This window comes from Columba livia, chromosome W (genome assembly GCF_036013475.1).
Source record: "Columba livia isolate bColLiv1 breed racing homer chromosome W, bColLiv1.pat.W.v2, whole genome shotgun sequence".
Taxonomy (NCBI): Eukaryota; Metazoa; Chordata; class Aves; order Columbiformes; family Columbidae; genus Columba; species Columba livia.
This window is the reverse complement of record NC_088641.1, coordinates 1,801,838-1,829,478: the sequence shown is the minus strand read 5'-3', so window position 1 is coordinate 1,829,478 and position 27,641 is coordinate 1,801,838. Positions and strand designations below refer to the sequence as shown.

The window sequence follows — 27,641 nt, the reverse complement described above, 5'->3', positions numbered from 1 at the left end:
ATTTGGGGGGAAAGGCTGAAAAATGCGACGTGGAGCAGAAGGGACGAGGGAGCGACGGGGAGAAGCGGATGGGGACGAGCTGGCTCGGAAGCGGCACAAATAGATGTGGAGCGAGCTGGAAGTGAGTCAGCGATGTCCTGTTTAAACCCAGTTTTAAGCCCGTCAAGAAAAATGGGGCTCAATAGGAGAAAATCAGATCTGGAAAATTATGTGAATATAAAACGCAAGAGCGACTGGTCTTTGGAGCACTTATGGAGAATGATCTGCATCGCTGCTAAAATAAAGAATGCCGCTTAACAGTTTAATTGACTCTGCTGTTAAATTCATTCCTCCAATTCTTATATCTTTTTATTTGTTTTATTTTGGCGGCCAGGACGTATTTTGGGGTGTCCAAACCCTCCTTGTAGCTGTGGAAAAACGGGCACCACGCCGTGCCAAAGCAGGAAAGTTGAGGAGTGATGGGAGACACTCAGAGGAAAAAAAAACAAAACGATCAAAAACTAAGCAAACAAAGCAAAAAAACATCCTGAAGTGAACAATATTTGCTGACGGGAGAAGTTCCTCCATGGCCGCCGCCCCGTGGGCGGGAAGGGCCGGGGCGGGCGGGCCCGGGGGCGGCTCCACACGGGCCTCACGGCCGGTTCCTGCTCGTTGTGTCGCAGAATCGTTGCTTTTCTGTCACGATATGGACTGTGGCGTGATCACCTCCAAGACTGTGTTGCTGCTGCTCAGCCTCTCGTTCTGGGTACCGAGACTGGGGGGTTTATTTTGGGGGGGACCCGGGTGGGTTGTGGGGCGGCCGCGGGTGTTGGGTGCGAGGGGACGGTTCTGAGGGACGTGACTGCGTTCGCAACCAACATCGCCAGAGTTAATCGATTAATTTAATCCACCAGTGCGTAGTTAATCGATTTATTTAATCTACAAGTGCGTAGGGAACTTATTTCTGTAGGGAAACCCTACATACGCATTTTTAAAGAACAAAAAGTTGCGAGCTTTTAAAAGTTCCTGAGGGGCCGCCCTCCCGCTTTGGGGTGAGGTGTAGTTGGAAAATGGCCGAGAATTTTGTTCCAACTATATTTAGCGACAAATACGCCTTTCCAAATCGCTTCCTGAGTAATTATTTACGACTATTTAAACAAGAAAAAAAAAAGAGGGTGGGGTTGTGTACTTTTTAGCCTTCGGTTTGAAGGGTTTGGGATGGGAGGTTCATGACATGATGGTGACAGCGTGGAAAAAGATGCGATTATTCCAGTATTCCCTAATTTTGGGGGTTTTTCTCCTGCATGGGGAAATGTGCTTAATCCCCCCATCACCACCCAGGGACTCGTGTGCTGCTCTTGTAGAAGGGACCGAATCGGTCACGTAGTTTTGAACGTGCCGGTGACAGCCTGAGGATGAGGGTTGAGAACCCTCGGCCCCCATCGCTCGGCTTCGCCGTGGGGAAGGGAGAGAACCTTGTAAAGCGAGGAGGAATTCAAGGGGAAAAACAGGTTTCCCACAAAGCAGCTACGTGGAAAGAAAATAAAAAACAACTATAATATTGCTTCAATTAAACCCTGAGGTCTCGTGGGGTGTTGCGCCTTGTTTTGTAAATAAGGGCCGTGCTGCTGGTTGGAGCGAGGAGCTCACCCAGTTCCAGCCCCATGTTTCTTTATAGCACGTTTTATTGCTGAATTTATTTCTGGGTGTATCTGAGGTGACTTGTATCGCTGTGTTTGCTGCTGCATGTCGAGTAATGTGATCTCCCCATTTATATATGGTGTGCGGTTGCTTTTATTCTTAAATACTCGCAGGGAGACATTGGAGCATCCCACTATTTGCATGTGGAAATCCCCTGAGCTTTAGCTCATCGTGCTTCGGATCAGCATCATTTCTTGGCTTCTAAAACCTTAACAGCTTTATATCCTCTTGGAATTGTTTCTGGGACCTTCTGCTGTGGAGGAACTCGCTAATCATGATTGAAGCCATTCAGTCCTCTGGATCTATGGACTATCAGTAATTATCCTTCCACACATCTATAACCTCTAAAATTGGGGTGACCCAGACCAACCCTTCGTATTTTTACCCCAGGAAGAGCAATTCAGCTCTGAAGCCCGTGGCGTTTAGACGCTGCCGCCACCATTACGTGCAGTAATCGCATTCCTGCAGTAGAACCGCAGAACCTGGAAATCAGGTTTGGAGAGGGTGGGGAAGGAAGAACTGGATTAATTTTCTTTCAGACCATTTCTAACAATCCCAGAGTGTCAGGGGTTGAAGGGCCCTGGCAAGCTCATGCAGTGCAATCCCCCCATGGAGCAGGAACACCCAGATGAGGTTACACAGGAAGGTGTCCAGGCGGGTTGGAATGTCTGCACAGAAGGAGACTCCACAACCCCCTGGGCAGCCTGGGCCAGGCTCTGCCACCCTCACCAGGAACAAGTTTCTTCTCAAATTTAAGTGGAACCTTTTGTGTTCCAGTTTGAACCCATTGCCCCTTGTCCTGTCACTGGTTGTCACCCAGAAGAGCCTGGCTCCATCCTCCTGACACTTCCCCTTTAGATATCTGTAAACATGAATGAGTCCCCCCTCAGTGTCCTCTTGTCCAGCTCCAGAGCCCCAGCTCCCTCAGCCTTTCCTCACACGGGAGATGCTCCACTCCCTCCAGCATCTTGGTGGCTGCGCTGGACTCTCTCCAGCAGTTCCCTGTCCTGCTGGAACTGAGGGGCCACAACTGGACACAAGATTCCAGGTGTGGTCTCCCCAGGGCAGAGCAGAGGGGCAGGAGAACCTCTCGGACCTACTGACCACCCCCTTCTAACCCACCCCAGGTACCATTGGCTTCCTGGCCACAAGGGCCCAGTGCTGGCTCATGGTCACCCTGCTGTCCCCAGCACCCCCAGGTCCCTTTCCCCTACGCTGCTCTCTAATAGGTCATTCCCAAACTTACACTGAACCTGGGGTTGTTCTGCCCAGATTCAAGACTCTCCACTTGCCCTTGTTCTATTTCATTACATTTTCCCGCCCAACTCTCCAGCCTGTCCAGGTCTCTGATGGCAGCACAGCCTCTGGCGTGTCACCACTCCTCCCAGCTTGGTGTCACCAGCAAACTTGCTGACAGTCACTCTATTCCCTCGGCCAAATCACTGATGAATATCTTGAACAATCCCGGCCCCAGCACTGCCCCTGAGGCACTGCACTAGATCCAGGCCTCACCTGGACTCTGCCCATTGACCACGACTCTCTGGCTTCTTCCCTTCAGCCAGGTCACACTCCACCTCACTCCCCGCTCATCCAGACCGCACTCCCTCAGTTCAGCGCTGAGGATGCTGTGGGACACTGTGTCAAATGCCTCACTCAAGTCAAGGTAGACCACGTCCACCGCTCTGCTCATCCATCCATCTTGTTATGTCCTCATAAAAGTCAATGAGGTTGGTCAAGCACGACTTCCCCTTGGTGTAGCCCCCCAAACAAATTGATTGAAGCTGTTTTAACTACAGAGGTACCCAGGGTGGTGCTTCCAGCTGTGGGAGATCTGCCCACCTCTAATTTTGCTTTTAGCACCTACTGATTAGGTCCAAATATGTGGTTATTTTGCTAAATGGGTGTTGGCCTGGTCTGGATGATGATGGGATGGTGGTTTAATTCCTAAAATAAGAGTGGAAGGGTTGGAGGAGACACCAATATTAGTGGTAATGTCTTGTGAAGTGACTTGCTGTTAAACACATCGTCACATCCTGGACTATTTGTGTGGTTGGTGCTTAATCTGTCTCCTGTGCCCTTGGTGCATCCAAGACCAAAAACTACTTGTTTTCAACCTTAATAGTGGTTTCCTGTGTGTATTGGAAGCTCCTCCTGATTTTAAGCTATTCTGCCCAAAAGCAGGAAGCAGAAATCAAGCGACTTTCAGGAAAATGAACTTTGCTGTGTGTGTAACGGTCACACGGATAAAAATAAAACTAAGATATCAGCGCCGCGTGGTCGGAAAAGGGGAAGCGCTCAGATGCTGGTGCAGATACGGGGTGAGAAACTTGACCCTTTCTGGCCCGTTTCTGGGGAACAACCTTAGTCTGGGTGTCCCCAAAGCTGGGAAAAGACCTGTTGGGTGGTCAAGTTATGGATTTCGGTCTCTTCATGAGTCTCGCACCTGCGCTTTTCCTTATGGCAGGAGCACAAACCAACCCCGGCCCTTCCCTTTCAGCTGTGCGATGAGCCGTATTTTGGGGCAGATTATAGGCAGTTTCCAGCTCCGAGACGTTTTCCCAGGTTTTAGCGTTCGCTAAGTGAACTTTTCGCTCTTTGGTTTGTAGGTCATGAGGTGGAAGTCGCAGGATGCGGTGGCCGAGCCAGGAATGGCTTAATGAGGAACCGGGGTGGTTCTGAAGGCAAATATTGAACTAGAGGGTGTTTTGTGTCTGAACCGGCTCTTCAGATCAAAACCAACTTGGCGGCGGCCGATAAATCCACCGGCGCTTGGTTGACATTTGCCGCGAGCTCTTACAGTCTGTGCCTTTTATTTGGGGGCGTGCTCAGACAACTAAATAAAACATTTATTCAACAAGACTTGAAAACAAGCTGGAACATGCCCTGTATTTTGATATAATCTACTTTGAAGAGTCTCCCACGGCTCTGGAGGCTCAGTAGAGTTGTGTCCCACCTCTGGATTTCCCATGAGGAGACTGTGGTTTCAAGATAGTAGGAAAAGTCTGCACGAGTCTCCCTGTGCCCACAAGTTACTGGGGTTCATTTCCTGTTCCATGTCGCTGTGTGTTTCCTAAAAGAAGTTCTGGGTCTGGTGACAGCTCAGGCTTTTCCCTCCTCTGGAGCCTGAACCAAACTGCTCTGGTTTGGCTGGGGGGTTGAGTGCACCCGCCACAGATGTAGATAAATACCTGAGGTGGGGGCGGCAGGAGGATGGACCCAGGTTCTTCTCAGTGGCACCAAGACCAGTCAATGAGCACGAACTTGAGCGGTGGTGGATGCTCCATCCTGGAGACATCCCAAGGCTCTGAGCAACCTGAGCTGGTGAAGACATGAAGGGGTTGGACGAGGTGACCTTTAGAGCTCCCTTCCAACCTAAATTATTCCATGATTCGATGAAATTGGAACATTAGAGGTTCCTTCTGAACGTCGACATTCAGAAGCCATCTGGACGTGCTCTTGGTGGTTCGAACAGATGATCTCCAGATTCCTTCCCACCTCAACCCTTCTGTTCTTTGGTGACCTCATACTGCCCCTGTAAGGAGGGTCACACAAAGCCGCATCACACTCATTGATTTATCATTTGGAGAAATGGACACTGTAAATAGGGTAGGAAACGAAGCCGACGCCAGGAGGTCCCTCCCAACCGGGAAAGTTTTAAGCCCAGGGCAGGAAAAGGAATGTGGGAAGTGGGATGGGAAGCGCTGAGCAAGCGTTGTCCTGATTTTGGGGGATGCTCGTGGTCGAGTCCAGGACCTCCATGGTCCTCATGGGCTAAATTTAAGCAGCAGTTGGAAAGTCATTAAAATGTTGGGTTTCGTACACAAAGAATTAAATACGTGGAGTATTTTCTGCAGGCGAAACAGCATCAGGTTTTATATTGGGTGCTCTGATTTAAATCACTGCTCTGCAAAGATACTGGTGAAACAAGCCTTAAAATGAACTCAAAACCCCTCCATGAGCTGCTTGTCTCATGAAGAACTAGAAGGGAATGGTTCAGAACGTGTTTGTGTGGATATTTATAGTTCTTCCAGTGTGGCTTTATATATATATATGATATACTGGTCCACATTAATGGTCCAAATGATCAAATCAACACACTGAAACTGGAGGATTCTGGGAGAAACCTTAAAAAAACCTCCCGAAATCTCAAAGCGACAAACGCCGCCTTTTAATTTCCATGCTAGTTTGGCTCTTTTACCATCTTGTATTTAGATGTGGTGGGAGGAGGGAAAATTATCTGTTCTGCCTGTTTAAGGGCCCCCTGGTCATTCCCCAACTTACACTGGAACCTGGGGTTGTTCTGCCCACATTCAAGACTCTACACTTGCCCTTGTTCTATTTCATTACATTTTCCCACCCAACTCTCCAGCCTGTCCAGGTCTCTGATGGCAGCACAGTGTTTCAGCTTAGCTAAATCAGTGCTTCGTTAGTAGAAAAGTGATTAACGGGATGTGAATTTTGTGTTACACTTTGGATGAGCAACTAGTTTAGGTGCCCCTTTTTTCCTTCTAGATCTTTGCATGCTATAGTCATTACTCCTAAAGTTAAAATATGAATCGCACCGATCCAAACAGCTCCGTATTGACTTTCCCGGGCGGACGCTTAACTAATAACTCTCTCGTTTGCATTTCAGGCAGCAGCAGCCGGTCTCAGCTACGTTGGGGGCTACGTCATTAACACCTACAAGAGCTACAACAACTTTCTGCAGGACAAGTATGCCGTGTTGCCGGCCGTCATCATCCTTTGCGTCGCCGTCGTCATGTTCGTCATCGGGTTGATCGGCTGTTGCGCCACGTTCCGGGAGTCGCGCGTCGGCCTGGGGCTGGTGAGCGTTGCTCGGCCTTCTTCGCCCTGTTTAGTTCTGTGAAGCCCGAATCTCAACTTGTAGAATGATTTTTAAAAGGGTTCGATAACTTCGGGCCTCCAGGTCACGTCTTTGAGCTCAACAAGCAGTTGATTCATTCTTTACAGTCTTTTTCTTTTCATTTCAGTTCTTGGCCATTATCCTGGTTATCTTTATTGCAGAAATATCCGCTTTTGTCCTGGGATTTGTTTATAGGGAAAAGGTAAGCAAAGAATTAGCAGCTCTGTAGAAACCTGAAAGTAAAGAATAGATCTGCATTATTAGAGCATTTGAATATATGCAGGTTTTTGGGGGCTTTGTCCCCTATCCTGCAACCACATTAAAACAATATGTCTATTTTTTCCCTTTCCAAATAGGTAAAAAGTGATGTGCAAGGCACCATGCGCTCAGTCTTCAACAAGTATGATGGGAAAAATCCGGAGTCTACTGTTGTGGATTACTTGCAAGAACAGGTAAGAAAATGCTTAAATTGTTCTCAGAATTATTTAGAAAGGAATAATTGCGTCCTAACCGCAGAATTCAGCTCTACAGCAGCGTTTAGCATCTGATTCTCCGTAGCAATTGAAGCTCAGCTTGCCAAAGAGAGATTTAACATTAATTAGCATTCGTGTTCATCTATATCCATACATCCCCGTAACTGTCCTGTGTCTGGCAGCTTCATTGTTGTGGTGTAAAGAACTACAGTGACTGGACAACCACGACCTGGTTTAATGTCACCCGTAACAACAGTGTCCCTCTGAGCTGCTGCAGGCAAGACGTGAAGAACTGCACAGGGAGTCTGGATCAGCCCCAGGACCTCGAAACGCGGGTGAGGATAAAGGACACGGTTCCACAGTTGGGATTTGTCCCCAAACTCTTTTCTCGCCATAGTTTTCCTCTAGCTAACGTCCTTCCTTGTGGTCTGGATGATCAGGTGGTGAGGTGGAGTGTGACCTGGCTGAAGGGAAGAAGCCAGAGAGTCGTGGTCAATGGGCAGAGTCCAGTTGAGGCCTGGATCTAGTGCAGTGCCTCAGGGGCAGTGCTGGGGCCGGGATTGTTCAAGATATTCATCAGTGATTTGGCCGAGGGAATAGAGTGACTGTCAGCAAGTTTGCTGGTGACACCAAGCTGGGAGGAGTGGTGACACGCCAGAGGCTGTGCTGCCATCAGAGACCTGGACAGGCTGGAGAGTTGGGCGGGAAAATGTAATGAAATAGAACAAGGGCAAGGGTAGAGTCTTGAATCTGGGCAGAACAACCCCAGGTTCAGTGTAAGTTGGGGAATGAGCTATTAGAGAGCAGCGTAGGGGAAAGGGACCTGGGGGTGCTGGGGACAGCAGGGTGACCATGAGCCAGCACTGGGCCCTTGTGGCCAGGAAGCCAATGGTACCTGGGGTGGGTTAGAAGGGGGTGGTCAGTAGGTCCGAGAGGTTCTCCTGCCCCTCTGCTCTGCCCTGGGGAGACCACACCTGGAATCTTGTGTCCAGCTGTGGCCCCTCAGTTCCAGCAGGACAGGGAACTGCTGGAGAGAGTCCAGCGCAGCCACCAAGATGCTGGAGGGAGTGGAGCATCTCCCGTGTGAGGAAAGGCTGAGGGAGCTGGGGCTCTGGAGCTGGACAAGAGGACACTGAGGGGGGACTCATTCATGGTTACAGATATCTAAAGGGGGAGTGTCAGGAGGATGGAGCCAGGCTCTTCTGGGTGACAACCAGTGACAGGACAAGGGGTAATGGGTACAAACTGGAACACAGGAGGTTCCACTTAAATTTGAGAAGCAACTTGTTCCCGGTGAGGGTGGCAGAGCCTGGCCCAGGCTGCCCAGGGGGTTGTGGAGTCTCCTTCTGTGCAGACATTCCAACCCGCCTGGACACCTTCCTGTGTAACCTCATCTGGGTGTTCCTGCTCCATGGGGGGATTGCACTGGGTGAGCTTTCCAAGTCCCTCCCAGTCCCTGACAGTCTGCGATTCTCATGTTATTCTCTAAAAGCTCCTAGGTGATGAAAGGGGGACCAGTCTGGATGTTGGGTCTTATCTGTACTAATAATTCCTTCATGTTTCATGTTAGACATGAGGAAGGAATTGTTGTCCCTGAGGGTGGTGAGAGCCTGGCCCAGGTTGGCCAGAGATGTGGTGGATGAACCATCCCTGGAGACATCCCAGGCCAGGCTGGACGGGGCTCTGAGCAACCTGAGCTGGTGAAGATGTTCCTGCTCATGGCAGGGGGGGCACTGGGGGAGCTGGGAACGTCCCTTCCAACCCAAAATATTCTATGTTGCTACAAAAGCAACATGACAAGGCCAAAGCGTGAGCTGTGGCAAGAATGGAAGCCCTCAAATCTGCAGTGGTTGGTTAGACAGGTCTTACAAGGGAGCTAAAAGCCCAAAATGTCCAGCTGAATTACATCTTTGGATGAGTTTTCACCCATTTCTTTCCCGGCAGGGCTGTGCAGCGGAGGTGGAGTTGGGGCTGCAGAGCGTTATCAGCTACGCTATGCTTGTCATCCTGGGCTTTGCCATTGTCAAGGTAAAAAATCTCTCTTCCCTCATGGAAATATGACAAGGAACAAAACCTATTTATGACTTAGAAGACTGAATGGAAACTGGATCATGTTGTGAGTTGAAAAGCCCTGATGAAAAACTCGCAATTGGCGCATCGATGAAACACCGACGCAGCTTTGTGAAGGTTTTGACCCGTATATTTTAACCTGGTGCTTTGTCATTGTTCGCTCTACCTGCTCCCAAGATTTGTAACCTGTTCTTTGTTGACTATTTCAACCCTTTAATATCAGCAAAGTGGTTTTTATTTGATTATAAAAGTGTGGCTGTAAGGTGAGCCATTGCTATTTAACATCCCATTCCTGAACTCAGTGTAGAAGCCAAAATCTGCCCAGATATCGTCTTAGATAACGTTAAATCCGATGATTGAAACATAAAATACAGCGAAACTAAATGTCTTACGCTCTCTTTCAGTTCTTCGCCATGCTGAGCGTCTGCGTGCTGACCTGCAAGAGAGAAGACACTGGGTATCAGCCGCTTTACTCGGGCGTATTCGCCTAATAAAACACAAACATCACACTTTTTGCTTCCTGATAATATAGACTCGTAAAGATGAACGCTAGAGGACAATTTATGACCTTCTTGCTAAGTATTTTATGTACGTGAAACGGAAAGAATGTGTATTGACTTGGGAAAGTTCCTTGCGTGTGGCCCTCAAAACACGCAGAAGAAAAACCTTTTGAATTCAATAGATATTCAATATGTTCAAATATTGTTTGTAAGCGTGGGGAGTTAGAAGATGTTTTCTCTATAGCTGATGGTTTGATTTTGCGTTCTCCTTCTGGTCATATGTTGTAATTTAGTTTACCACAGAGGTGGTCAGCGCAGGACAACCTGGTTTAAAGTCTAGAAATGTGTATTTGAGTTGTTTTTTAAAGCACTTAGCAAATGTGAACAACGCCAGGCTAGGAGGGGATGTATGTGTTGAGCATTTGGGCTCGGGACACCTCTCTTGGTATTATTTTTTAAAAATTATTATTATTTGACATTAAAAATGGCTTTTGATTTCTTTTCCTTTTATTGATGCTTTCATAGTTCGTCTAGTCAACAGGCTATATCTCTTCATTTAACATACAAATTGCAAAGGTTATTGAGAAGATGCGAATCACAGGACATGTTGGTTCATGTGGTTGTGTAGACTCGATGCCGCCATCCCTGCCCCTTTCACCACTTTTCACCCCTAAAAATACAAAGACGACGCATTTTTGTACCGAGGAATTGCAATAATTTGCTGTCTGGCGGAGTCACGCGACTCCTTATTTGCTCTTTTAATTTCTCCTTGAAGTTCTGCTCGAAGTCACTTCTTGGATGGCCTTCTTGGTCCTTTTTTAACACATTTGTGTGTCAATCTGTTTCTCAGTTCTTTAGGGGTTTTGGGGTTGTTTTTAAGGTTGGGGAAGGAGGGAACTACGAGCTATTCCCTGTTAGGGAATTGTGGACAAGCAGCAGAGTTTTGCTTATATTTTTATTTGGAGAGATAAGCAGTTAATCCTTAGCAATAAATACTCATATTTGTAGTTAATTAGGAATAAAACAAAGGAGTTTAGGTTAAGATAAGCTGTTTATTTATACTTTCCTCCCCAGAGTAAAAAGCAATGGGTGATTATTATGTTCTATATGAGTATGTATATGTTGAAAAGCGACTTAATTTTTATAGAGGGCTTTGTCTTTTACTGAATGTCGAAATAAACTGAATTTATATGGATAACTAATAAAAGCTGTGGGGTGTTTTGTGCGGGGAGGAGCCATGCAGGGCAGTCCCCCCCAGAGTAAGACGCCATGGGTGATGATGATGTTCTATAGATGCACCATTATAAGTATGTATATGTTGAAAAGCGACTTAATTTTTATCGAGGGCTTTGTCTTTTATTGAATGCTGTAATAAACTGAATTTCTATGGGTAATTAATACAAGCTGTGGGGTGTTTTGTGCGGGGAGGAGCCGTGTGGGGCGGTCCCGGGGCGGGTCCCCTCAGCGCTTCCCGCCTTCCCAACGGCCGCTCCGGGCGCGGCGGGTTTGAAACGGCGCTGAACGGCGGGAGCGGCCGCGACTCTTTTGGTGGAGCTTTTCTCACCCTTCACGGCTTTTTCACCCTCTTCGAGGCTTCTTCACCCCCCTCACCGCTTCTTCCACCCCTCACAGCCCCGACCGAGCCGGCTCCGGTGAGAGCGGGGCGGGAGACACTCGGGTCGGGACCTGAGGTAAAACGTGGCCGCGGTTCCGCTGCCGAGGGTTGTAGCGCTTTCTCCTGTTTTGTATCCACAGAAGATGTGGAAATCGATAAACCTCTAATTTAACGAGCGTGCTGGTTCGTCGTATTTTAAAAACTAAAGGGAAAAGGAAAGCTTTGGTTTTAAGTGTTAGGTAACCGCCAGAGGGAGCTGAGCGAGCGCTGGAAACACAAGGGGAGTCAGGAAATAGGATTAAACTCCAGAGTTCAGGGAAATTGCTTTGTCTTGTCTAATGTCAGTCACTTTGTGCTTCCTCCTGTTTCCAATTTAGGAGGATAAAAGGTAGTTATGACATTTATTGCTTCATTTAAATTCCCTTTGCTGCTTTGACCCATCAGTTTCAAAATTCTGCTTTTGTGCTTCGTGTTTGCGACTTGGGTGGTTCTTATTATCTTCTTAATTTCTCTCCAGTATGATAATAGAGGAGCATGGCATCCTCAGACCTGGAAGATTTGTGCTTTCACATCAACACGAAGATTTCAACTATTAAAAAGACTCTTCAGCTAAGGAACATAGGTAAAAGATATTAAAAGCGGATTATTTCCTTATAGAAAATGGGAATGCGCTAATGAGATGAAGAAATTGTTCTGAATGTTTCATGGGTTTGGCTTAATTTTCTCTCTTTGATAGGTCAAGAAGCATCCCTCAAATCTACACTCTGTAAAATAGGAAATGAAATGGCTCTTTTGCACGATCTCCTGAATCAAATGGAGGCGGAAATTCAACAGCAAGAAAAATTGAATAATTTGCTAAAAGTAATATTTTTTCCGTTCATAAAACGCTGAAAACTTCAAATTGTTGATAAGTTTGTAGTTCTTTTTGAAGTCATACATTTTGATGCATGTGCTTGTATGTAAAACATGCACGTGACAGGAATAGATCCTGCGATCTAAAGAGCAGCTCTAATGTTACATCTTTGCAACAGCTATAAAAACAATTTAATGAGAACATTTATCTGTTTCAGTGTGTGGTTGCAGTGCCTTGATGTGTTAAGTCTCTTTGGGAAGGTGTTTTTTTGGGGGATATAGATGAGTTGCCCATAGTTTCTGTTCATCCCCACCACCCAGACCTTCCAGGTTATTTAAGTATTTACTTGTTACCCCCTTAAATATCTCTGATAGACAAGATTATGTTTTGTTGCTCTTGGGGAAATTTGGGGTAAAGAGATGGAGAGAGCAAAAAACACCTCAATGTAAAGAAATTTTAGCATCCCCCTAATAGCAAACTGATTTTCCTTGCTTGGCATTAAATTTCTGATTTAAATCTAATGTTCGTTTCAGGAGCTGCAGAAGTCTGCTGAGAGAGAGCAAAATGAAGCACAGCACCTGCGGGAAAACATCCCTCCCCATCTGCCCAAACCGACGCAGAGCTGGTACGTGGAACATAAAGCGATACGGATGCTCGTGGCAGCATCCGTACAGTCATACCCCTTTTATTCTATATTTTGGGAGTTAATGTCATTAGATGTGTTAATTCTGGAGTTTGCTCTCGACTTGCACCCTAACAAATTGTTCAGATGGAAGGTTCCGGTAGCAGGCGCGACGTTCCAGTAGAAAACTAGTTCATTGATAAACCCGAGCGTTCCTCGCTGTCGAATTGTGAACGCACTGATTTAATAGCCGCAGCGCCTAAGGATTGAAGGGTGGGTCGCTAGAACTGATGGTCAACACCACCCTTCCAAATATCATATTAAAAACAAAAAACCCATATATAATTCAATCATCTTTCTATAGAGATTTAAATGATGGTTGTGATAGTTTTATTCTCCTTTCCCTGCAGCGGCTTGGCATTTATTTTACCTAGCAATGACATCCACCTGCCTTTAGAGGGCTGTACGAAGAAGCCTTTCAGAATGAGACGCAAATCCATGACACAACCTCTATTATCATTCACAAGGCTTCTAAGATGTTATAACACACTGAATTCCACATTCCAGGCGTATTCCAGCAAAGTAAAAGGTTAAGGATGTTGAAACAAGGTTGCAGGGGAGAAAAGTGAACTGTAATTTTTGATAGCGTGTAGCGATATCACCGGGGTTCTGCTTTCTTTGTGTATCTTACTTGACCTTAAATGTACCATAACTCCTGAGAATTGTCTAGATGCAAATGAGGCTTGTTAAGCAATTGTATCATTTTTGATATCAAGAAGACCAAAATTGGGCAGAACCCCCAAACCTTCATCTGTTTGAGGCTCAAAATTGAGGGTTTATTATAAAAAATAATGCTCTGACAATCACTCAAAACAGGAAATTATTTGGCTGTTGAGATCTTGTCTAAAAATATATATATATCTTAAAAATTAAACCCAACACCATCCAGTAGGCTGGGATATGCTTCAAAAGCTCAATGGATGAGTCAGGCTTCCCGAGAGTTGAACTTGGTTCTAAATCGGCCCGTTAGGCTGCAGCTCTGTGCTCTGTTATCTGATCAAAAAAACCCAAAGAAAACCAGGCCTCCTGTTCTGTGAAATGTCATGGTACGTTGAATTCTTAACCGCTCGCTGCTGCGTTTGGATTCCTTCCGATTCACCTGCTCGCAGCCTCTCCAGCAGAACAGCTCTAATTTAAAGTCAGTGAAGACACACGGCCTGAAAATGGAGTAGGCTTGCTGGCTTTTATTTCTTTTTCTTGCAAAGGTGGTGAATTGTGTTCACCCAGATGGGCTGAGAGTAAGCAGATGTACTAATGTACTATATTATTCAATATATTCATCAAGGATTTGGCCGAGGGAATAGAGTGACTGTCAGCAAGTTTGCTGGTGACACCAAGCTGGGAGGAGTGGTGACACGCCAGAGGCTGTGCTGCCATCAGAGACCTGGACAGGCTGGAGAGTTGGGCGGGAAAATGGAATGAAATAGAACAAGGGCAAGTGTAGAGTCTTGAATCTGGGCAGAACAACCCCAGGTTCAGTGTAAGTTGGGGAATGAGCTATTAGAGAGCAGTGTAGGGGAAAGGGAGCTGGGGGTGCTGGGGACAGCAGGGTGACCATGAGCCAGCACTGGGCCCTTGTGGCCAGGAAGCCAATGGTACCTGGGGTGGGTTAGAAGGGGGTGGTCAGTAGGTCCGAGAGGTTCTCCTGCCCCTCTGCTCTGCCCTGGGGAGACCACACCTGGAATCTTGTGTCCAGCTGTGGCCCCTCAGTTCCAGCAGGACAGGGAACTGCTGGAGAGAGTCCAGCGCAGCCACCAAGATGCTGGAGGGAGTGGAGCATCTCCCGTGTGAGGAAAGGCTGAGGGAGCTGGGGCTCTGGAGCTGGACAAGAGGACACTGAGGGGGGACTCATTCATGTTTACAGATATCTAAAGGGGGAGTGTCAGGAGGATGGAGCCAGGCTCTTCTGGGTGACAACCAGTGACAGGACAAGGGGCAATGGGTACAAACTGGAACACAGGAGGTTCCACTTAAATTTGAGAAGCAACTTGTTCCTGGTGAGGGTGGCAGAGCCTGGCCCAGGCTGCCCAGGGGGTTGTGGAGTCTCCTTCTGTGCAGACATTCCAACCCGCCTGGACACCTTCCTGTGTAACCTCATCTGGGTGTTCCTGCTCCATGGGGGGTTGCACTGCATGAGCTTGCCAGGTCCTTTCTAGTCCCTGACAGTCTGGGATTCTGTAATGTTATTTTTGCTACTTCTCTACTATTTATACACCTAATAGTCATTCATTTTACAGCATCACTGGGCTGATTGTGAAACGTGAAGAGCTGACGAAAGTTGTAGAACCTGAACGTGTGAAGAAACCTACAAAAGAGACGAGACCTATTAAAGAAGTGCCCTTAATAACTGCAGAAGAATTTGAAAGCGTTCCTGCGTACGTAAGCCTGGCTTTGCTTAAAACTCTTCAGGCTAACTTGGGTTTCAAATGTAGGCTTGTGTAAGTGAGCTCTTGTAGAACTGAGCCTAACAGAGATGTTTTAAGATTTTATATGATCAGCAGGATGATATAATAGCTCCAAATAGTTTAAATGCAATGCTGGCAAACCTGAAAATTAAATGAATAGAGCTAATTAGGTTCTTTGTGTATATTTTGGGAAGATCAGAACTAATCAGTTAAACCCCATGTCTTTTACCTCAAATCATCTGTGATAACCTCTCAAAGTGTTTCATTTTCCTCGGAAATGGAAGGTTTGTCACTGCTGTTGGTGTATGGGGAGAACAGGGACGGACTCCAGCCATTTATCGCTGGTTTATAGGATGGTTGTGTCTTAGTTTGAGCTATAGGAGCTATAGGAAGATTTTTATTGAGATGGGAAAGGCGTGTTTGTCCTTTGAGGAAGATTTCCACAAATTTAAATAGATCTCTTAATCTACCTTTATTTTTTAATTCTGTTGCCTGGCAATGTTGGAATCCAAGATTGGGAGAGTCCATTCAACTTATAATTTCACATACTATTTAATCAAATCTAAGCAGCGAGTGTTTGCGAGCCAAATTTTCTTACACCTAATATATTCTCTTGGCAAAATGAGGATTAAGTTCATATCCCAGTTTTCCAGGTCAGCACTGGTTCTGGTTTAGGATGGCAATAGAAACACAAGTTAATACAGTGTTTTTATGCAGCTGCTGTGCTAACACAAGACTGTGCCTATGCTAAGCCTGACTGGGGACTTAATAAAGCCCAACTTATGTGTCTAAATCCTGTACCAACTGTGTATTGTGGGTTTTGCATCTACCAAGAGCCTCATTCCTTATTCTCTAGGAAAAATCTAGGTGGTTTTCACCCCCTTTGTGCTGAATGGGAAGGAAAATCTATCCCTAACGTAATTAAAAGGGATATATAGTGGCTTTGTATTTTCAGAACCCTGCAGCGGGTATTTCACAGAGGTAGATGCTGAGTTAGGGCGCAGGTTCCATCAAACAAAATACGCTCGCACAGTAAGAAACTTGGAAATGTTCATGGCCTTCAAATATATTGCAGAAAAGGCGCCTTTTTGGAGGAACAGAAAAGAAATGGCACAGTAGATGTTTTGTTTAACATTGAATTCAAGGCAAAGAAAATGCTTTATTCTGTGTCTAAAATCCCTAGAGCTTAAGATCTTTTTAGAATCTATACATTCATTAGAACCCTCTGAAGTCTGAGAAGACGGTAACTTGAGGGAATATACGTTTCTTTTACCCAAAGTGTTTTTAAAACAGCAGAGCCTGATCACTAGGAGATTTATCTATTTTATTTTTATTCCCAGTGGTATATATGCGATATATTGTTCTCTTCTTTGAAGAACACAGTGCTTTGGTTTTTAAACCTACAGAAATAAAATAATGTGTTTTGAAAGGGGCTTCTATGGCTTACAAAAAGAAACCAAGTTGCTTAGTGAAGCATGTTTTAGGGTTATTTGCTATTTGAATTAAATGGATTGGTCTGGATGAGCGGGGAGTGAGGTGGAGTGTGACCTGGCTGAAGGGAAGAAGCCAGAGAGTCGTGGTCAATGGGCAGAGTCCAGTTGAGGCCTGGATCTAGTGCAGTGCCTCAGGGGCAGTGCTGGGGCCGGGATTGTTCAAGATATTCATCAGTGATTTGGCCGAGGGAATAGAGTGACTGTCAGCAAGTTTGCTGGTGACACCAAGCTGGGAGGAGTGGTGACACGCCAGAGGCTGTGCTGCCATCAGAGACCTGGACAGGCTGGAGAGTTGGGCGGGAAAATGGAATGAAATAGAACAAGGGCAAGTGTAGAGTCTTGAATCTGGGCAGAACAACCCCAGGTTCAGTGTAAGTTGGGGAATGACCTATTAGAGAGCAGCGTAGGGGAAAGGGACCTGGGGGTGCTGGGGACAGCAGGGTGACCATGAGCCAGCACTGGCCCTTGTGGCCAGGAAGCCAATGGTACCTGGGGTGGGTTAGAAGGGGGTGGTCAGTAGGTCCGAGAGGTTCTCCTGCCCCTCTGCTCTGCCCTGGGGAGACCACACCTGGAATCTTGTGTCCAGTTGTGGCCCCTCAGTTCCAGCAGGACAGGGAACTGCTGGAGAGAGTCCAGCGCAGCCACCAAGATGCTGGAGGGAGTGGAGCATCTCCCGTGTGAGGAAAGGCTGAGGGAGCTGGGGCTCTGGAGCTGGACAAGAGGACACCGAGGGGGGACTCATTCATGTTTACAGATATCTAAAGGGGGAGTGTCAGGAGGATGGAGCCAGGCTCTTCTGGGTGACAACCAATGATAGGTCAAGGGACAATAGGTTTAAACTGGAAGACAAAAGGTTCCATTTAAATTTGAGAAGCAACTTGTTCCTGGTGAGGGTGGCAGAGCCTGGTCCAGGCTGCCCAGGGGGTTGTGGAGTCTCCTTCTGCGCAGACATTCCAACCCGCCTGGACACCTTCCTGTGTAACCTCATCTGGGTGTTCCTGCTCCATGGGGGGATTGCACTGCATGAGCTTGCCAGGGCCCTTCCAACCTCTGACATTCTGGGATTCTATGATTAATTTGGAATTTCTCAACTTGATATCTTGGACACCCAGGGGCCTCTCAAAGACTCTGTTTCAGGGGTGGTAGCGCTGCTTTTATTTAAGAAGAGGTTATGTATGCCAAGCAGAGCGTTTTTTATTAATAGAAAAACAGCTGTACCTCCAACTTCGAATCTGCATCGATCAAAAATATCAATAAAGTTGAAAAGTGGCTCTAAATAATGGCAATTCAGTCTGAAATTAGAACAATTGCTTTGGATTTGGCAATTTTTACACACCCTGTGCAGACCGGGCTATCCTTAAAATTTACAGTGAGCACTGAATTTGAGTTGACGATTGTAGAACCCCTGCCCACCTTCTGCTTTGGACTATTGAATTTGTTATGGATGAGCTACTCGTGCTTGAAATTCTTTGTATGTTGGCCAAAAACTGAGGTTTTCCCATTCAGATGAAAATGAGAGAATTTCCTGTTCATTGATCTTTTCACTCTTATTGTCCTCCAGCTTTTAGCTGCCTGATGTTCTGACTTCAAAAGCCCTTATTATCTTATTAATCGTATTATTTTAGTCCTGGCTTTACGAAATGCTCGGGAAGCGGCTGTTTCTGTACTTTCTGGTGCTTGCCTTTTTGCTTAGTGGTTACTGAATTTGAACTTTGATTTGTAGGTATATGAAAGGCCGCTTGACGTATGAGCAGATTAACGCGGTCGTTCAAGACCTTAACAAGGCCGTGCTGGGCAAGTACAAGATTGTGCATCAACCTTTGAAATCAATGAATGCAGCAGCCAGAAATCTCTACCACAGGTTCCTGGAAGATGAAACCAAGGATACAAAAGGTATTTTTCTTTCGTCTTTGTTAGTCCTGAACTTGGAACACTTGGATATTGCAGCGCAAGTCTAAAACATCGACTTTGTAATGACAGCACATGCCTTTTGTGTTAGAATGTAACTAGAGCATCTTATTCTCTTCTGGATCAAGTGTAGCAATCGTTTTGACTGAAGAGTTTTTCCCATAATGGATTTTGTTACTATCTATATGTTTTCACCGAAAACACGTCGCTTCCTGGTGTGTCGTAGCAATAAAACTTCGCATGAAGCTTTAATTTGGCATCACCACAAGTTTTGGAAGCTCCCGTGTTGATAACCAAACTGTATAAACCGTGTTTTCACTATTAAACTATTAAAAATGTGTTCTGAAGTCGGGAAATCAGGGTCATCGCTCAAGCCGCAGTGGCTTTGTGGAAGAGACAGCACTGTCTGATAATCTTAACAAGTTTTCTCCTTTTAAAAGCACAGAAAGAGCAAAACCGCACCAAATTATCTTCCTAGTTGTCCCAAAGCTACACGGCACAGTAAATCTCTGCTATGAAAATCTCCTTTTTGACATTCCTTTGGAGAACAAGTATGTAATTATTCCCAGGGGGATGTGCTGTGCATGTCAAGCTTGGCGATGGTTTACAATGCCCTCAGGTTTCCAAGTTCAGATGTAAAACATGGATCTGTCTCACAGAGAGTTCTTTACCTGAAAACAAGACTCTCAATATTTATAGTATAGTGATAACATCACAAACTTCTAGATTCTCAATGCACATTTTGTGTAGGGGAGGAATTCTGAGCCGTTTTTGAGACCTGTAGGATTAACACGTCGTGTGAAAATCAGTGTTGTGTTCAATAAACTAGAACGTTCAGCATCTGGGAGCGTGTGTGTATGCGGTAGACTTTATTTTGGTGGTGTTGTGACTAATCATCTAGAAAACCTAAAGAAAAGGCCTGGCAGACACTTCTTGGCTCATTCAACGTCTTTATCCATCGCATTTTTCAGGATGAGGTTGTGCATTCATTGATTCTCAGCTTCGGATTGCCCATGTTTCTCAGCCTGGGCTGTTTGCCGGCTGAACTCTCGCTCTGTTTTCAAGATGAGAGAAGACGCTGCCTGGTTTATTAGCGTAAGGTTGATCAAGAAGGTGATTCAGCTGGTTTAGATAGTTAATTAGTCCCTGGATCTATTTTTTCCCAACTAAACCACCACCCTGTAGCCAGCTCTGGGTTCTTCAGCAACAAGATCCTGCTACTGAATATAAGAAATATAAGAAAACGCTGCAGATTCTGCACAGATTTGGGACATTCAGATGCTCCCAAAGATGTAACTGGAATCAGCAGGTGGATTCTTTCTGGCTTCCGAACGCTATTTTGGGGTATTGCCTTGTTACTGGAGATTTTAAACGTGCTTTATCCAATTTTAAGCAGTTATGCAGTTTTTCCCTAGTAAGCAAACCTTCCATTTCTCATCTGTATGTGAATTTGGCGGTGCTGCAAGCTCGGAGATCCCAGTATAGGAATCCCAGTATAGGAATCCCAGTATAGGAATCCCAGCATAGTCAGATGGCTCAGAAGACGGAATTGACAAACAAAATGGTTACAGATTTGCCCACGTAAAGCTACATTGATTTATTTATGAAGCCAATGTAAAGCTTTCCTGGCAACTTCAGCTTTCCAGCTGGCACCAGCTACTTTCTCTGTGGTAAAACTGGAAGGACTCTTCAATAACTTCATAGAATTACAAGATGCTCCATTTTATTTGAGATGCTGCTGCCTCTGCCTTATTTAAGGGTAAAAAGAATAAGGAGAGCGCCCTCCTATTCTCTTCTCCAAGCTAAAACATCCCTAGTTTAGGGATTTCTCATCTGTGTGATATTACCAAAGAACGTTATTTCCTTCTACTTATTCTCCTTAAAGATAATGAGGTGTTTCTTTCTTATACCTTAATTAGCACGTTCCTCGTTTGAGAATTGTTTTCTTACGCTTTTGTGAAGACGCACGGTTAAAACCGTACGTTACGGGAAATATTAAATAGATCGTTGTTTTACTAGATCTATAATTATCTCCTATCTGAGCGGTGTATGAAATGAATATGAAACGGTGGGGAGTGAATATCGCTATGGAGGGCTTAGAATAACTCCCTCCCTCTTTGTGGCGCCTGTTTGTGGGGATTTTGGGGGTTCTGTCGCAAGTATTTTAATTACTTTAACTTCAGCCAAGGCCTATAAGCGCTTGATAATGAGCATTTCCTATTAGAAGCAGTTAATCAACGACAGGAAGGGATGGGCTGGCAGCTCTGATGCAATTCTCTTAGAGACACAAGGAGGATGCTGTTCCACGTGGTTAATTGTCTTTTTTAATTAACAAACAATTATTGTGTTCCGAATCTGACGGAAATCAAGGCAACGGTGGCCTGCGTAACTCGTGACGTATCTTCAGATAGTTTGAGATCTTCCTACTGCTGATTTAATCTTTTCATCAGCTTGGGCAATGAATTGCGATTTACGAACCGTTAAGCCTCGTTATTTGTTTTCCAGGTGAATTCTTTATCGTGGAGGCCGATATCAAAGAGTTCACTCAACTCAAAGTGGATAAACGCTTCCATAGCATCCTCAACATCCTGCGCCACTGCCAGCGAGTGCGAGAAGTTCGTGGCTCCAGGCTCATCCGTTATGTCATCTGCTAACGAGCTTTCCGCTTTACCCAAGATACAGGAGGCCGAAGTGTTTTGAGACACAGAGATTCTGTGCAAACGTTCCTACCCAGGTGTCTTATATTCTAAAAGTGAGGACCACTAAATGTTTTTTGGCCATCTCTCCTAAATTAACATCAAACAGCCTTGAAGTATTTTGAGAAAAAATTGTCTTTTTGGTAAATTAGACACACAAAGCAAACAGCCAATTGCTGCACCTGTGCTCACACACGCTTTCAATCACATTTTCAAGTCAACACTTGGAAGTTTAAATCCTCTGCGTGTTAATAATGATCCTTTTGTGTTGCTGAGTTAAAGACTCTGTAGCTCCTCAAAGGAAGCGTTTAATCATTATTATTTCTTTAATCCCTCAAAGCAATTTCCAGATTTCCTTCATCTTTTTCTTCTTCTCCTAATTGTGTGTGTTGGAGTTTCCTGCGTGGCTTGAACAGGAAGATCTGAGGCGGTTTAAGCATTTCCAGACGGACGATCCGTAGTTCTGTTTCCCATGTGGTTTTCATTCTTGAGCGTGCAGCCAAGAAAAGTGACTCTTTCTTCCTTAAGTCTGTATCTGTTATCCGAACTACTAATCCAAAATACCTTCTCTTGTACCCTGTCGCTGTTAAAATGACGATATAACAAGCAAAACACCCTCAATGAACATCAAACTTTCTTAATAAAGAGATTTTGAGTGCTGTGTAAACCTAGATTCCCTTCCCCTATCTTAATAGTGTGTTTTCTTGCTTTTATTTCTTCCAAGAAATTTAGCCATGGATTGTAGTCACTTTCCACCTTTTCTTCTATAAGTTCACATTGATTTGCAATCTGGAAAACTGAAGTGTCCCGAGAGCTTTAAGGAACAAGACAAGTGATTGATTCTGTTTTTGGTGAGCAAAGTTCCCTCCTTGGGCTGATCTAGACAAAATATAGAATTGAACGCTCGTTGTTCCCATCGCTTTGCTGTTTTTTTGGTTCAAAACTGCACTTTTTATTCTCTTTAACCTCTATTTCCAGCAGCGCCTCTTTAAAATAATCTGAAATTGATGCTCAACGCGCTCGTACCCATGAGGATTTAATTCGGTTGTTCTGGGAGGCGGCGATTTCCATCTCTAAGGAGCAACGGAAACACGCGTTTCATGTCGTTCATGCTGAATCTTCGCTTAGAGGGAGTTAATCCTGAGCAAAGCTGGTCCGGAACCAGTAAAACAAAGAGGAGATTAATAATTGATGTCAAGGACTGTCACGGAGGCACCCTGAGGTTAGTTTAAGGGACAACAGGGTCCAAAACATGCAGCGGATTGACCGGTGGAAGATGGGGTCTTAACACTCCAAAGTGACTTCAATACAGGTTTGGATATCAGTTGAGTCAGTTATTAAGGGGCAGCAACTAATACAACTGGAGGTCCACAGTGTGTATGCACGTGGCTTCACCAAAACCAATGCCGGAGCCGTCCCTGAGTCCAGGAAGAGTCCACGCTTGCCTGAACACGGTGTGGGATTATTTAAAGGGATACACACGTACTCGTATTGCGTGTGGAAAGCGTACACTCGCGATTCTGCAAGGATTAATTTATAACGCACTCGCAATCCTGCGAGAAGTTTTACTCACACGTGGCGGCAAGGCAAGCGGACTCTCCTGGCAACATTTGACGGTTGTTTCATGCTCAGTAGAAGCCTGGGAGGTTGATCCATTCTGAAATCTGCTTGTTTTTCCCCAAATTTCAGGGGGAATTTGTTCATAGGAGCAGCTTAACCTCTATTCCCACATCTTTTTGTGCTGACAGGGCAGTTCCTGTCTGACCAACCTGGTCTCCTTTTATGATCAGGTGACCCAGCTGGTGGATGAGGGGAAAGCCGTGGACGTGGTCTATCTGGACTTCAGCAAAGCCTTTGCCACTGTCTCCCATCATATACTCCTGCAAAAGCTGGGAGCCCATGGCTTGGGCAAGCGCACTCTCTGCTGGGTTAAGAACTGGCTGGAGGGCCGGGCCCAGAGAGTGCTGGTGAATGGGGCTGCATCCAGCTGGCGGCCAGGCACTAGTGGTGTCCCCAGGGGTCAGGGCTGGGTCCGGTCCTGTTCAACATCTTCATTGATGATTTAGATGAGGGGATTGAGACCATCATCAGCAAATTTGACACCAAGTTGGGAGGGAGTGTGGAGCTGCTGGAAGGCAGGAGGGCTCTGCAGAGGGGTCTGGAGAGACTGGAAAAATGGGCCCATTCCAATGGGATGAAGTTCAACAAGGCCAAGTGGCGGGTGCTGCCCTTTGGCCACAACAACCCCTGCAGCGCTCCAGGCTGGGCACAGAGTGGCTGGAGAGCAGTCAGGCAGAAAGGGACCTGGGGGGACTCATGGACAGGAAGCTCAACAGGAGCCACCAGTGTGCCCAGGTGGCCAAGAAGGCCAACGGGATCCTGTCCTGGATCCAAACCAGCGTGGTCAGCAGGACAAGGGCAGTGATCCTTCCCCTGTGCTCTGCATTGGGGAGGCCACACCTGGAGTGTTGTGTTCAGTTCTGGGCCCCTCAGCTCAGGAAAGAGATTGAAGTGCTGGAGCGGGTGCAGAGAAGAGCAACAAGACTGGGGAAGGGACTGGAACACAAGCCCTATGGGGAGAGGCTGAGGGAGCTGGGCTTGTTTAGTCTGGAGAAGAGGAGGCTTAGAGCTGAGCTCAGCACTCTCTAGAACTACCTGAAGGGCAGTTCTAGCCAGGTGGGGCTTGGTCTCTTCTCCTAGGCAGTTCACAATAGGACAATGGGGCTTAAACTTAAATTTAGGCTGGAGATTAGACAGCAATTCTCTGCAGAGAGAGTGGTCAGGCATTGGAATGGCTGCCCAGGGAGGTGCTGGACTCACCGACCCTGGAGGTTTTTAAACTGAGATTGGCCTTGGCACTTAGTGCCATGATCTAGTAAACGGACTAGAGTTGGACCAAGGGTTGGACTCGATGATCTCTGAGGTCTTTTCCAACCCAGTCCATTCTGTGATTCTGTGACCAGCCTCATCTTGCCCATCCCTGCTGACTCAGCGTTTCAATTATGAACTCATATTTTCTCTTTGCTCTTTATGCAGCAGCTGAGAAGCCTAAATAATTAAATTTCCCCATGGCCTGAGCAGGCCTGGAGTCAGACGAACTTCTTTATAGACACGGCTTAAAAGATTCACTGGCGTCATTGTTGCTCACCTGTCCGCTCGTTCCTTAATAGAAAGAGCGGCGCTAATCGTTAATAATTCAGCTGTGGCTCAACAAAATCAGATAAATAATAAAACAAAATGTATATAGTTAGGTTTATCGAGTGGGAACATGTTAGGTTGACTGACTGCTTTCCATTTGGACCAATTGCAGGTGAGGACTCGGCTTGGCCGCTTTCTCTGGTTGCGTTTTAGGCCAGATTAAAGAGAAGGCACAAGAGGGATGTGAGAAGGGCTTAAAAGGTTTGATGCAAAGGAAAAAGGGAAGAATTTGGGTTGCTTAATGTGGGAAGAAGCTTTTGGCTGTGGTCTGGGTCACGCCAAGACCTCGAAGAAATCATCATCCATCCTCTTAATCCTGTCATTTCTAAATCTGCTCATTCAGGGTGCGTTTTCCATCAATAATGGGCTCGTTCCTCCCTTGCAGCGGCTCCGGCTCTGCCCGTCTCTCTGCAATATCTCAGGAATAACCTCAAAGGGAGGAAAAAGACCCGTTAACCTTTTACCGGCTGTCTCTTCCCTGTGTAATCCAGTTGCTGTTTGTCTTGCGATAATTACTCAGAAGTATGTAATTGCAAGACAAATGTTTAATGAAGAGCAGTTTAGTGCTAGTCTTTTGGCTGCTTCCATCTGGCAAGAGCGTGGTTGCGTCGGTCGTTTTGGCAGCTTGGATTGAAGGTCTGACGACCCGATTCTGCGTCCTGGCCAAAAAAACGAAGCAAATAAATTAAAATACTAATTGGAACCCTTCGTTCTCTGCTGTTGCCGTGTGAGCTTTTGATAATTTGCCCCAAATATTCCTCTTCTCATTGGGTGGGGTGGGTGTCCGGGGCAGAGCCGCCTCCCTGCCTTATAATAACCACAGCGAGCCCGAGTCGTTTAAACGTGTTTTTCCCTCTGGGAAATCACCCTGATCTTAATAAGATTTTGAAATGAAATAATCTGCTGACTCTTCCAAGCTGGAAATAGGTTGATTTTTGGTGTTTATTCTTTGCGGCAGCGTTTTCTTCTGGTTTTTGCTCAGTTATTTAAGGAGAGAGAGGCTCAGGATTGCTCCCCGCTGAGAAAGGGGCTGGGACTCTGCATGTGGGCTGCACCCAGTAGGATGCGACATATGGGAATTTATCTATATATATAAGTATATGCAGATAAGTTGTTACGGGGTCTTAGCGCAGCGTCCATCCCAAACCTGGCAAACCAGCCCCCATCGCGCTCTTCCCTTTCCCCCCCCAAGCAACTGGGATATTTGGAAATCGCTGCAAGTTTCAGCGTTTCTTTCCCTGGTTGCTAATTAAGTGGGTAATTAAGCAGAACAGCAGCAGTTTTACCCATTCTTTAAAACCCCGCGAATGTTAAAACAGCCTCTTTTTCCCCACGCTGCCGCATCCCAGCTATGAATCCCTCACTTGTAAATAATCCGCCGCCGCTTTGGGGATGGGAGATGCCATGGCAACACCTCAGCTCCTTCCATTTGGGTAAGAATGTATATGCAACGCGCCAATTAAAATTTAAACAGCCTCTGATGCAACGAGTGAGCCGAGCCCACGTGGCAAGACCCGTGGTTTATTAATAAAGCATGAGAGCACTGAAGGGCCGTCTGTGCGCTGGTGGGATTTAGAGGGTTTCAGATACTTCGGCCGCAGCGACGTGCTCATGGGGGTTCTTTCTGCTTTGGGATGGGCTCAGCACGCACGAGCTCCTCAGCGTTTTCCCATCCCCAAATTGTCACAAGCGACTTGAAGTTATTAATATGCAAACCAGGAGATATATACAGATCTCTCATGATTTTGCTGTAGTGTTAATGATTGGAGTGATTCCTAAGCATGGAATGGTGTTGTACATATGGAAAACAAATCAACAAGGTGTTAAAATACTTCCCAGGGCTGGAGGTGGAGATGGTGGCGCTGAGCACTTGGTTTTGTCCCTGGCCACCACTTCCCTATGCTCTCACCTTGGAAATCCTTTTGGCTTTGGGCTGGTTGACTTGCTAAGCTCCACGTTAAACCCACTTGGGGAGTCCGGATCTTTCTGTTTCTCTCCCGATATCCAGCTTAAATCATGGCTGAGAAAAACCTCTTGTCCTTGGCCTTGAGGGTTTCTTGGTGCCCTCTTTAAGCTGGTCCTGTGCTTCCCCATCCCAGCATCTCCTTGCTCTGTTCTGACTCCAAAACACGTCCTGGGCTTCCCCACCATCGACCGCTCTGGTTTTGTGGTTGTCCACAGAAATCTGCTCTGAATTTTCCAGAGAATTCTTAATTCTTCTAAAGCCTTGATTGTTTTGCTCTGGCTGTTCTTGCTGAGCCTAATATGGCTTGAACAACTCGCTTATCTGAATTAGCTTGGTTAATGACAGAGCCCAGTCAACAAAGCTCCCCAGCCTGTTCAAGTCATTTTGTCTCAGCTACAAGGTGGGAACACACAACCCACGAATCCATAGACAAGATACAAAGAGATCACGGAGTTCGTCAGCTGATGAGAGAAAATTCCCCTGGTTGAAAACATCAGATTACAGATTAATCTTTGAGGTCTCCTCTGAAGTCCTGCGGTGCCTTCTTCTCATCATCCGCCGCTGCCCTTGCCATCAAAGGACTCGCTTGCGTAGAAACCGTCTGGCAACTGGAGTCTTCTCCAGTCCAAAAACATTTTGCACCAGCGGCCCAGCTGGTTATTCTGGTTTTGTTCATGGGCTGGAAACGTCTTCCTCACCTTGCAAGCCTGGGAGGACCAGGGGGGTCAAACCAGCGCTGGAAAAGCCTTCAGGGCTCTGCAAGGCCGCGTGAGTATCTTTCGACTCGCAAAAAAGCAACCGTGGCTGATCCAGACCCTTCCGTGGTGATGAACCACACAAACACGCATCTTCGCAGCTTGGGATGGCAGAGAGCAGCTCAGCATCGCTGCCTCTAGAAAAGGCGCAGTAGTATTAATTAAAAGCTCGTTTTTCCAAGCTACCTTGGGCATTATCTCAAATATCCTCCCCGTGCGACATCCAGATGTTGCTCCCGACCACGCGTCGGACCAGAAGACTTTTCTGTAGGGAGGTTGTCAGCGTCTGCTCCTTGATTCCTTCATTTTCCCACATTTGGACGGTTTGGCGTTGTTATAAATTCAAATTGATCGCCTATTACAAGACTAATTTGGACAGTTTGCGCACCTTTTTAAGCTTAAAACCCACTATTTACAAGTAGAACAGCACTGTGGGGAAATGGCCAGTTGTGGCAGGGAGGGGAAAACTTGCTGTGCGCTTGG

The 27,641-nt window shown here is 46.2% G+C and overlaps 2 protein-coding genes across 3 annotated transcripts; both read left to right on the top strand.

Moving 5' to 3' along the window:
* Positions 1–584: 584 nt before the first annotated feature.
* LOC102093709 (tetraspanin-36) lies at positions 585–10,985 on the top strand. Its single transcript, XM_065044643.1, has 7 exons — positions 585–745; positions 6,314–6,505; positions 6,672–6,746; positions 6,901–6,996; positions 7,200–7,352; positions 8,962–9,045; positions 9,492–10,985. The coding sequence occupies exons 1-7, from the start codon at positions 686–688 to the stop codon at positions 9,576–9,578; spliced, it is 747 nt and encodes a 248-aa protein (XP_064900715.1). The 5' UTR covers positions 585–685; the 3' UTR covers positions 9,579–10,985.
* Positions 10,986–11,028: 43 nt separating this feature from the next.
* LOC102093532 (spindle and kinetochore-associated protein 1) lies at positions 11,029–21,906 on the top strand. 2 transcript variants are annotated; one of them, XM_021281481.2, is made up of 7 exons: positions 11,029–11,239; positions 11,720–11,824; positions 11,939–12,063; positions 12,589–12,680; positions 14,975–15,112; positions 18,359–18,528; positions 21,049–21,906. In XM_021281481.2, the coding sequence occupies exons 2-7, from the start codon at positions 11,737–11,739 to the stop codon at positions 21,195–21,197; spliced, it is 762 nt and encodes a 253-aa protein (XP_021137156.1). In that variant the 5' UTR covers positions 11,029–11,239; positions 11,720–11,736; the 3' UTR covers positions 21,198–21,906. The 2 variants fall into 2 exon arrangements, with proteins under 2 accessions (XP_021137156.1, XP_005514076.1); XM_005514019.3 differs by having other exon boundaries at positions 11,029–11,278.
* The last annotated feature ends 5,735 nt before the right edge of the window (positions 21,907–27,641 follow it).